The sequence below is a fragment of the Acipenser ruthenus genome, chromosome 4, assembly GCF_902713425.1.
Source record: "Acipenser ruthenus chromosome 4, fAciRut3.2 maternal haplotype, whole genome shotgun sequence".
Taxonomy (NCBI): domain Eukaryota; kingdom Metazoa; phylum Chordata; class Actinopteri; order Acipenseriformes; family Acipenseridae; genus Acipenser; species Acipenser ruthenus.
This window is the reverse complement of record NC_081192.1, coordinates 60564886-60577329: the sequence shown is the minus strand read 5'-3', so window position 1 is coordinate 60577329 and position 12444 is coordinate 60564886. Positions and strand designations below refer to the sequence as shown.

The 12444-nt window shown below is 36.3% G+C and overlaps 1 protein-coding gene across 10 annotated transcripts in view; it reads right to left on the bottom strand.

Moving 5' to 3' along the window:
- LOC117400272 (phosphatase and actin regulator 1) overlaps window positions 1–12444 on the bottom strand; it is a 266155-nt gene that overhangs the window by 60276 nt on the left and 193435 nt on the right. For all 10 annotated transcript variants that reach the window (XM_059022608.1, XM_033999946.3, XM_059022611.1 and 7 more), the window contains one exon: window positions 7100–7403. In XM_059022608.1, the coding sequence (XP_058878591.1) occupies window positions 7100–7403 (304 nt within the window). The remainder of the gene's footprint in view (window positions 1–7099; window positions 7404–12444) is intronic.

Here is a 12444-nt window from a genome sequence, read left to right as displayed (position 1 = left end):
AGTTTATGTGTTTGTGTCTGTGTGTGAATGCAAGGGGATACCAATGGGCCAATGGGTGATGAGTGGGCAGAGTCAGCGCCCATTAAAAGGAGTGCTTTGCGCCAATTGAGGAAAGTTGAGTTGGCAGCGAGAGAGAAAAAGATATAAGAAAAATAACTGCACACGTATGTTTAGTTGGATTCACATGCTCTCTGCCATTAAAAGCTGTAGCTACTCATATGTATAATACAGCATGCCCTGCTAAAGCTCACAGGGAATTATATTAGATTTCCCACAAAGAGGACAGGTTTACAGGATGTGAAAGTGGGCTTCTACCCTGGTTGCTGGCTTCCCCAATGTGATGGGTGCTATTGATGGTACTCACATAGCACTGCCACCCCGATCCATGGAGCCTGCTCTGCAGGGTGACAGTGCCGACAAGGAAGAGAATTGAGGCTACATCTCATCAATCAATATTTCTCGAGTTAGCGAACAAAAAGAAAAATATGCCATTGCACAACATGACTTATTGTATATGCATTAAAGGGGAAAGAAAAAATGCTTTTTTTACATCACACAAGGCATGTTAAAATTAAAAGGCAAGCAGTGCAGTTTCGCTTTACGTTGCCTCTGCCTGTCCTCTGCTGAGTGCTGTGTCTGTTAAGCGTTCATTTTCGGTCAATATAAGTTAAACCACCTCCACCTTCACAATAAACTACTGACCAAAAGATATGCCTGGACTGCTGGGGCTTTTGATATCATGGTGATCCTATATCTCTGACATTATCGTGCACATTAAATTATCGCTCACAATACACGTAGTATGAGTGACATTCCCATTAAGTAAATCAAAGCTCACAGAGGTAGTAAAATAGCCAATCAAATGGCGCTCAGGATTTGTTTCCTCACGCATCGGCTAACATCACAGTACACATCATTTTTATTAGGCTAGTGAAGCAAAGGCTTGTTTAAACTATTTATTTTACTTTGTGTAAAATTTTATTTATTTATTTATTTTATTTTATTTTATTTTATTTTATTTATTTTTTTAATTTAGTCGTTGCCAATTATTTTTTATTATTTTTTCCCCAATTTGGAATGCCCAATTATTTTTAGGCTCAGCTCACAGCTACCACCCCTGTGCTGACTCAGGAGGGCGAAGATGAACACACGCTGTCCTCCGAAGCGTGTGCCGTCAGCCGATCGCTTTTTTTCACACTGTGGACTCACCATGCAGCCACCCAAGAGCTACACTGTCGGAGGACAACGCAGCTCTCGGGCAGCTTACAGGCAAGCCCGCAGGCGCCCGGCCAGACTACAGGGGTCGCTGGTGCACGGTGAGCCGAGGACTCCCTGGCCGACCTAACCCTCCCTCCCCCTGGGCGGCGCTCGGCCAATTGGAAGCTCCCATCCTCGGTCGGCAAAGGAATAGCCCGGACTCGAACTCGCAACGTCCAGACTATATGGCACATCCTGCACTCCACGTGGAGCGCCTTTACTGGATGAGCCACTCGGGAGCCCCTTGTGTAAAATTTTAAACCAGTAGCCAAAAAGTAGTTGGAGATGTCACAGAAGCGAAAGATAGAGGCAGAACACAGAAGATTCCAAAATCATTAGCCAGATGATTATTTTTTCACTGAATTTTGGCAAGGCAACACGTCTGATTTGCGTGCAACAGTTGCAGTTATGAAAGATTATAACATACAACGTCACTATGACACGCTGCACAAAGCAACGTATTCTGAGTTTATAGGAAATGAAAGAAGCCATGGAGTCGCAACAAAATGTTTTTCTGAAAATGAGAGTGTTGTGGATGCCCATTTTATTGTTAGCAAAGAGATTGCATGTGCTGCCAAACCTTTTTCAGATGGTGAATTTGTTAAAAGGTGCATGCTTAAAACAGCTGATGTTGTATGCCCTGCGGTTGCTGAGCGTATTACCAAAATGGCAGGTAATATTAACTAATGTTATTGAAGAGCTTTTAAGTTTAAGCATGAACAACACAGGAAATTACTTTTTACTTTTTTTTACTTCAAGAAGCCATAGAAAGTGCAGAATTACCTTGGAAGAAACTAAATGGGACTGGGCAAAAGAGTTGACTGGTTAGCAGAGTGCTGGAAAAAATTAAAGAAAGAAATGCAGAAGTACCAATTTTCTTACACTGCATTCTGCATCAATGTGGAAAAGTTGCAGAATTAGAACACGTAATGAGCATTGTTATCAAGTGTGCGAGAAAAGAAGTCAAGTGTCTGGACAGAAGTCATAAAAAGGTACATTGGTACTGTTGACTATTTCACATTTTCACAGCTTGTCATTATCTTTTTTTCCAGTGGTGTTAAAAACATTATATTTTGGAATATAAGTTAAATATTGAGACTTAGCATTATATACTCTGACATCATTTTCTTTACTGTTTGTGATTTCCATTGAAAGTAAAATACAATACTCTATTTCCTCCATTATATTACATTTGTGACATTGAGTTTTTTTTGTCAGTGTTCTAGGAAAGCTGCTTCTAGTTATATCTGCTTATTTTTAGTTTTATAAAATACATTAAGTAATATGTTGATTAACTGATTGAAACTGCGCCTGCATACTTATTGATGACTAGGAATTGTGCAGTGGGGGTAATGTTTTGTGTAAAGTAGCATATTTTAGTAAACTGGCCTACATGCAATTTATATAGACATTTTCAGGTACATTACAATGTATAACTGTTTTTTTTGTTTTGTTTTGTTTTTACGGTGCACCCTATCAAGTGAACAGTTTTAACTTAAATGGCCCTTGCTAGTGAATCACTGAATCAAACAAACAAATCTGTTGAACAGATTGACTAAACTGAATGAATCAAACAAATCGAGTCAGTAAAAGTAATCATAATGCACATCACTAGTTTTCAGCCCAGAAAAAAAGAGGTTTATATAGCATGCCTATCAGTGGTTAAAGCCTGGTTTCCATATGCACTAATAAATTATCACTTTAATGCACGCACTAAAATTAACATCCTTTAGTAAATACCATGTGAGTACAGCTCATCTCATTATTCTGAGCTGGAATGCTCATTTAAATTCATCTGCATGCATTACCATAACAATCACATATTCATTCTGATTACCATAGTGTGAAGCACTAAATTTAGTGCGTGCCATAACATGCCAAGTATCGTACACGATAATTAATAAAATTGCAATAGTAAATAAAATAAATCATTAACATGCACAGTAATTGCAATTATCGCGCACCATAAAATTTAGCACCCTTTTGTAAATGAAGCCCTATGTATGGAACGCATGCATTGCATGCCTTGGAATTCACAAAAAATATATATTTTATTCCACATTTTTAAGAATATGATTTAAAATATACAACATTTTCAATTATATGATAGCCATGTTTGCAAGTAATCTGTTCGCCTCGGCAGACCTCTTGTTTTGCTGGTCAAGGCATGCAACGCTCCAAGTTGCCTAGGGTGGAAATGTGCTAGAAAACATATGCATGCAACTTTATGATTGAATCCTCCTTGACTGAACACCGAGTGGTGCGCTAACTCTTGTCATCAAACTAGTGAATTGTCTGTTGACTAATCATTTAGTGTGAGAGATTTTGCAACAAATACAGGAATTATACAAAATGGAAGGCCAAAACCAAAATTACAATTAGAAAGTACTTGCAGCAAAGCAGGAAAAGAGTTCAACGGAGTATAGAAATAAAACTACTTAGGTATCTGTGCAGCCTGCCAGATTTCTACAACTTGGTCACTGAGGAGTTTGTTAAAAAAGATAGAAGAATGGACTTTTGATTTCAGTAGTAAAATTTCGGTTAGCACATGTTTTATATTCTCAGCTGACAGCTTTCATAATATTTGACTAGTATTTGTCAAAATAAGAAGAACATAAGAAGAACATAAGAAAGTTTACAAACGAGAGGAGGCCATTCAGCCCATCTTGCTCGTTTGGTTGTTAGTAGCTTTTTGATCCCAGAATCTCATCAAGCAGCTTCTTGAAGGATCCCAGGGTGTCAGCATCAACAACATTACTGAGGAGTTGGTTCCAGACCCTCACAATTCTCTGTGTAAAAAAGTGCCTCCTATTTTCTGTTCTGAATGCCCCTTTATCTAATCTCCATTTGTGACCCCTGGTCCTTGTTTCTTTTTTCAGGTCAAAAAAGTCCCCTGGGTTGACATGGTCTATACCTTTTAGGATTTTGAATGCTTGAATCAGATCGCCGCGTAGTCTTCTTTGTTCAAGACTGAATAGATTCAATTCTTTAAGACTGCATACGACATGCCTTTTAAACACGGGATAATTCTGGTTGCTCTTCTTTGCACTCTTTCTAGAGCAGCAATATCCTTTTTGTAACAAGGTGACCAGAACTGAACACAATATTCTAGGTGAGGTCTTACTAATGCATTGTAAAGTTTTAACATTACTTCCCTTGAATGTATTTGATTTATTTAATTGCTATGTGCACATGAAAAGTTTTTTGTTTTTTTTTATGTCATCTTAAAGTTGTTGCATGCCTTGGTATAGAAGTCACCACACGCCACTGGTATTCATAGAATGTGGCCTCAGGCTTCTGTTGTTGCAACCGGCCAGATGGACTGCTTTTCTTATTAGATTCTGAATATGAGAAGAATTGGGGTTATAACTTATTACAAAGCTTCCAGTATTACAGTATTCCATCAGCTGTTATGTACTGACGAGAGGGCAACAAATGGTGACATAAATTAATATGTCTGACAAAATAGAAGACAGATAACCAAATCCCATTGATCATGTTTGATGGATTAGCCTTAACATGACTAACAACTCACATTATGTAAGTTTACATAGGATACATTTTTATTCATTGCTTATACATGATCAAAGTTCTCATCAAATTACTATGCCACAAGTTACTTGTTGCCCCCAACCCCAATTAAGGATTTTTCTCTACTAAATAATGATCAATACCAATATGATATAATAATATTTATAAACATCTGATTTATACAGTATGTAATATTTAAAAGGATGTGTACATTACTGGTATCTTCAGTTTATCACTGTTAATGTTACATTTTTTAATGAATTAGCTAGATTATGCTTGTTATCTAATTATGGGGCTTGATGGTTTTAGAATTAACCAGTTTCCAACTTTAACAGAAGCTTCTATACTTAGTTTGCTTACAATGTTCAAATGTAACTACGGCAACATTTAATTGAAATAAGCCCACATAGGTGAAGGCATACACTCAATACATTGTGGTAGATGGGCAGCAGTGTGGAGTAGTGGTTAGGGCTCTGGACTCTTGACCGGAGGGTCGTGGGTTCAATGCCAGGTGGGGGACACTGCTGCTGTACCCTAAGCAAGGTACTTTACCTAGATTGCTCCAGTAAAAACCCAACTGTATAAATGGGTAATTGTATGTAAAAATAATGTTATATCGTGTAACAATTGTAAGTCGTCCTGGATAAGGGTGTCTGCTAAGAAATAAATAATAATAAATGAAGGTCACATTTTTTTATGCTCAGTAAGTTAAGACATTCCTGAATTCTGAAAAAACAACCATAATCTGTGCATATATTTGGGGGTCACAATTGTAACACTATCACACAAGGTAATTTCTATCTTTAATTCTTCCAATTAGAACATCCTGATCCAGAGAATGATGCATAAGAATGAATATACTTGGAAGCTATATGTCCTCTATTCTTGGTTAGCTACACCTGGTTATATATCTGATTGATTGAGTTATACAGCTACGGCCAAAAGTTTTGCATCACCCTATAGAATTAATTAAATTTAGCTTCACAAAGTTGAATGAAAATGTCAAAATAATGTTATGTAAACATATTGAATTACATACCGCTTTGTAGTTTTTTTTTATATACATAACAAAAAAACTGAAATAATTTTGAAATCTAACATGAAATATTGTACTACTATTATAGCTTCCACCTTAAATATTAGGTGAACTGTTCTCAAACAACAAAAACACCTGTGGAATTTTTTTTTATTAACTCATGTGCTCCGATAGGGCATTTCCATGTCCTACATTAAATTTGCATTGCTTGGTGTGCATTTCTCCAGCCCCTTACTTACTTCCTATGGACGCTGAAATGTGTCATGACGATACACGTTTCTTTTGTCTAAACCAAATTGGCCAACACATTTCTAATGATGTTATTTTTAACAGGGCAGATACAACAGATAAACAAAAGGCATCAAGCATTTCCGAGTTTTAAATTCAACAAAATCGAGAGGTTCCTTTGTTTGCGGGAAAGATCGCTCTCAGAGCCACTCCATTGCCGGCTGCCTCACCCCCAGGAACAGGAAGAGGAGACAGGCAACTGAGACTTGAGAGAGAGAGAGGGGGACACTCTCACTTCTTTTGGTTCATATATTTTAGGATGCAGTAGAATGTTTATGTTATTTATTTATGTTTAAAATAAAGTTTTCATTTAACTCAAAATGTAGTGCCTCAGTAATATACATGCTATTCACAGTCTGACACCATATCTGCCTAAATTTCATCTAGACAAGTTACAAACTATTCACATAATGAAATATAGTCCATGCTTGGATTTTAATTTTGTTTTTCAGTTTCTTTTAATATTGGTGATATGGCTGTTTCTATTTGTATCATTAAAAAGACTTTTTGTGTTTTTAACAAAAAGCACAGATCCAAATAAAGATGCTGAAGAAAAAGGCAATGGTTCTTCCTCTTTAAAAGGAATTGTATACTTCGGATATACATCCCATACCCAGGGAAAAAACAATAATAAACTAGTTAGACACGTATGTATGATTAACATTAATTAATTTCTTATGGTTGCTAAAATGGTATAACAAGTGTGTTGAATTAATTTATTGTATGCAAAACTGCCAAAAACAACGATGAAGTACAATTTATTTGAAAAGTTGTAGAGATTATGAAGTGTGTATACTGTTTTGACTTTAAATCATGCTCCTTTTTACTCCCTATAAAAAATATCCCTCATAGTTTGCCTTATTCCTATTCATGAAAATGGGCTTGCACAGTAACATAGTCTGTGATAATACACACCTGTGTGTACTTTATTGTTTAAACAAAGATACAACAGATAAGGTGATATTAGTTTGTGTTGCCTTCACTCACCTCTCTAGCCTCTGCATCGTCAAGGCTAAGGTCTTGTTGAGTTCCTCTATCATCCTGCTAGGAGCTACTGGCTGATGGATTGGGATTGGCCCGCCATACTGTAGCTGGTGCTGATGGGCAGCAAGCTGGGATGGCATTATGGAGTGGTGGTGCTGTGCCATGGACTGCTGAGAGCACTTCTGTGAGTAGGCATTGAAGGTGGGGTCCATGCCCCAGGGTGGAACACAGATCATCACCTTCTTTGGAGGTAGTGGAGGAGACAGCTTTCCCGGCATACAGGGCAGTTTGATAGGCTGGCCTGAGTCTGAAATTCAAGCATAGAAACAAACATTTTATATAGCACCATAATAAGAGAAGTCTTTGGTCCATATGCATAAAAGATGACAGTAATGAGCTGTGTCCCTACTCAAGACGTCAATAGCTATGTTTCCATGAAACACTTTTTTATGCATTAAAACTCATGCGTATTAAAAAAAGCTCAACAACTGTGATGGAAACAGGCGAAATCCAACTAATTCATGGGAGCAAACAAAAAAAAAAGTTTGATAGGGGTGGATAAAAATGTATCCTGTACGACAATGATGATGCGCACAAATTAAATGAAATACTTTGAGCGAATTTTATGAGCTAGCGCATACTTTTTTCAGTCACATGGTGGTATTTACGTGGTCAACACAGCACATCTCTACTGGGACTGGGCACATAATTAAAACTTAATGGCACATATCATCTGTCAATCAAATCTACAGCTATGGCCAAAAGTTTTGCATACCATTTTAGGATTGAGACAATTAAAAAAAACAAAAAAAAACTGCATGAGCATAATTTAGATATATTATTTAACACCATTTAATCAAATAAACTACAACATTATTGCAAAAGCCATAATAGCAGTACAGTATTTCATGTTAGATTTCAAAATGTCACATTTGTCACAGCAGCCTATATGAAAAAACTACAAAGCAGTATGTAATTCAATATGTTAACATAACATTATATTCAACAGGTTATATTGGGCTTTATGATGCAACATTGGTTAATTCTGTAGGTTGCTGGAAAATGTTTGGGCACAGATATAATTGCGGTAATTTATCTTAAATAACACATAACATATGCAGAGGTTGGCACAGTCATGTTACACAACAGACACCTTACAAAGTACTGAACTCACTATGACATGATCATAGATTTTGTCTGTTAGTATTACATACATTTCATTGTATCCCAATATAAAATAAACATACCTCATAATGCTGATGCACTGTCTGATTTAAACCATACAATTTTCTGCACTGGATCATCATTTTGTTAATTTTCCAAACAACTGAATATAGCTGCACTTATATTTGCTGCATTATAGCCTCCAGATATTTCTGTTAGGTTAAAAAATGATGGTAAATAATAAGTTGACTCGTGTCACTTACACCTGACCCTCCTGTTTTCTTTAGCTTCTCTTACAAACATATTGTCTGCTGCAGACATGTTTAATATTTTTGACACCATCTCTTGGCATGATCTCTGGCCACGGCAGTTTTAAAATCCACCCCTGACCGTCCAAAAACAAAATATTAATTTTCCCAAGCAGGATTGAAACACATTCTTTTAGGTTTTGGTACAGCTATCTCCGGAGGGTATCTGATACTGGACTGCCATTCTGTCTGTTTCTTTTTCTTTTTATTTGCATTATTATTAGGCTTCCAGGCCCATAAGGCTGGGAAGCCTATTGTTATTGCTGGGATTCTTCTTCTTCTTCTTCTTCTTCTTCTTCTTCTTCTTCTTCTTCTTCTTCTTCTTCTTCTTCTTGCCAAAGGTTGCTCGAAAACTCACAAAATTTGGTAGGATGCTAGATGGTTATGGGAAGTTGGTAAATGTTATTTGAACATAGATTGTAGGTCACATGGTTTGGCCGCCATATTGGATTGAATTTTTTTTTTTGCCTGAAAGTAAAAATTCGTCTTTCGAAAATAAAAAAATTGGTATAGTTGTTGAGGGATAGTCCAAGAATAAGTGGTGTTCGTAAGAAGCTGATAGGTTGTGTGCTATGGCGGCCATGCTGCATGACATCATAATCACATGGTACAGATGCCATAATCACAAACTACAAAGATCTTCTTCTCCCAAACTGTTAGTCCGATTGAAACAAAAATTGGCACACCTGATAGTTGTCTTTAAACTAGGGCTGTCAAGCCATTAAATAAATTAATTGCAATTAATCTCGCAATTGAAAAAATTAATCTTAGTTAATCTCGGTTTTAATCGCATATTAAATTTATACAATTACTAAATCCATCTAATTTAAATTAGTTTTATTACTGATGCTATTATTATTATTATTATTATTATTATTATTATTATTATTATTATTATTATTATTATTATTATTATTATTGACTGTAAATAAAATTGTTAAAAATGTATTTAATTTAGTAAATTTACCCATTGAGACCGTGACCAAAATGTACTTGGGGAAATTACAAATACAACCAACACAATAAAACGTGCGGTTCAAGCTTGATCGGCAGCATACAGAGATTAGAATACAGAATAAATAGGATATCTATTTTTAAATGTGATTGTGGAATGATTTTTTTAATCTTTTTTAAAATAAAATTATAAATATGTAGCTACAGTAAGCAGTTCTAGGAAATGAACTGTTGTAAAGAGAAAATAAAAAAAAACCTGTCATCATATCCAAAAACTGTAAACTAAAAGTTTGGCTTTACATACTACACGCAGAAAAACCCCCAAAAAACTTGATTTGTGAGTTTGCAGCGATCCTGAATTTCTGTCGAAACTGGTGGGTTTAATTTGTTGTGTTGTTGTTGTCTGTAGCAGAAGAGCTGCTGGTCTATTTTGAGAAGTGAAGGCATGCTCAGCACGAGGCAGACGAGATGTACTGTCAGCATGATTTTCAAAAGGGGCAAAATAAAAACTAGGTCGTAAAATGATTTTTAAAGCCTGATTAATGTAACCACGCCACTTGATTTATATTTTAAAAGCATCAACAAATGAATACATGACTCATTTAATCTAAACCCCTTGAAAGCCACATACTTTGTGACCCAAATCAGCTTTTAGAAATCACTTTGCGACCTAGTTCTTATTTCGCCCCTTTTGTAAATCATGCTGTAAGTGTGATACTGGAACTCACTTTAACAGCAGACAAGTAAGCGTTTTTCTGTCCAATGAGCCATCAGAATGTTAAAAAAATAAATAAAATAAACCTCCCACTCAGTTTTAGAGTTTTGCTCTATTACGCAGACACTCAATCCAATGTTGCGGCAGCCGGGATTGAAGTACAGTGTGTTGAAAGGCTCAAAACACAGCAGTGCAATTAACGTGCGTTAAAATAATTAATCTCTAAAAACATTTACGCATTAATCACAGAAGTTAACTGCAATTAATTGACAGCCCTACTTTAAACGTTGTACAAGGGAAGTTGCTACAATAAAAAACATGGCAGCCACGTTGGATGACATCACCAACTTACAAAACTGGCTAATGACACTTTGTAGAGTGCGGTTACTATGGAACACATATAGTAACCCGTGTATGTTCTAACAAAAAATGTCATTGCCCATGACCTCTGACTTTTCCTAAAGGTCAAATATAAAACTGGCTTATAACTCCTTAGAGAGCACATAGGGTCATGGTTACTGTGTAATAATGGCGTTCTGCTCTATTTGCTAAAGTGTTTGGTACTGGCACTGTTACTGGCACTGGAAGCCGTAAAGTTGCTGGCAACTCTATTATTATTATTACTTAAATTGCATATGAGGGAAAGAGCACAGCTTCAAAAAAAGCTTTTATTTTCAAAGTCCAGGTCTGGTGACCAAAAGAAAAATCGCTGGCAATACACAACAATGTGTAAAGCGCAGGGAAAATAACACGGGTTGCAGTCCCAAATAATAATAAAAGATATCTCTCCCACAATATACAATCACGGTCACCAGTCCTGGGTGCGCGTTTTAGTGCTCCAGGTGGGTGATACAATTTATCTGGTGACAATCCATGCAGTGTTGTTCTGGGTTTTTGCTGGCTCTCGGAGACAGTTCCGGAACTTATTTATGTGTCTACTAATAATAACAATAATAATTAGAAATAATTAATACAAAAAACAAATAAACACTCATGAACAGCAATCACAGGCGTTTTCCATCCTTTTAGGTTATTTACGCTTTTAACCAAAGCGAAGGAACAGATTGCAATTCTCTGCCCCCTTTTAGCCATCACACATGAGCCCTTGGTAAACGAGTGCAACTGCCTCTCCAATCTGCGACTGTCACATCGTTTACCTTCTGGGTCAAATGCGTTCTTGCAACGGAGTCTCGCCTTCATTCAGACTGGCTGACTTCCCGACCCTGGGAAAGAAATGTCAGACAAGCCCGTCCAAAGAACTCGCTGCTTAGCTCCCTCACAGGTCGGGAGGGAGATTTACAGCCAAGAATCATTGTATTTCTGTCACAATATTCCTTCTTGGTCCATTTTCAGTCCAGCAACACGTTATATAACCAGAATGCTCAGCGAGGTTGGTTATTCGCTAGTTTATGCCCTAGTCTAGCGAGTGAGTACAAAAAAATAGATGGAAATGCATCATACTTTTTTTTTGTTTGGATCAAGAAAATTTGTGCGATAACCATTTTTTTTCAGCTTGTGACGTCATTACGTAGAGCTATTTGTTCACTAGAATCCAGTTTAATGGAAACCTGTTTTTGTACTGTAAAATTTGCATATATGTCTTGAGACAGGTTGTCCAAAATATCAAGACTTTAGGTTTAAAAAAAAAATTAAAATAAATTACATACACTTATTTATAGTGCTCGGTTTATTTTAAATGTATAAATCATTTGACATTTCAAAATTTAAAATGAAATCCTGTACTGTGATATCATTTTGTAATTTCTTTAGGTTTTTTTTTTTAAATTATGTCTCAATCCTAAAATTCTAGGTGATGCTAAACTGTTGGCCATAGCCACAGTAGTAAAATCAATACCTAGTGCACATTCTTTTTAATTTGGCCTTTAGGCTACCAGTAACACAAAACAAATCTATGACTATGACTAAAGGGGCAGTTCTGTAATTTTTTTTTTTTTTTTAAAGGATAGAACATTTTAAATAAATACATAAATGACAGCTAATTAGTCCAAGTTCTTACCTTTCAAATGAGTCATTAACAACCACTCTAGAACTTGCAGAACCACAGAAATTATGTATGAAGTGGCGAGTGTGTCATGTATGAGGTGGCATGAGGTGGCAAGTGTAAAAAAATCATTAAATGTTTTAACAGGTGTTTTTTTTTTTTCCCGGATTTAATGTTAATCACATATTTTTTCCTAGATTTAACC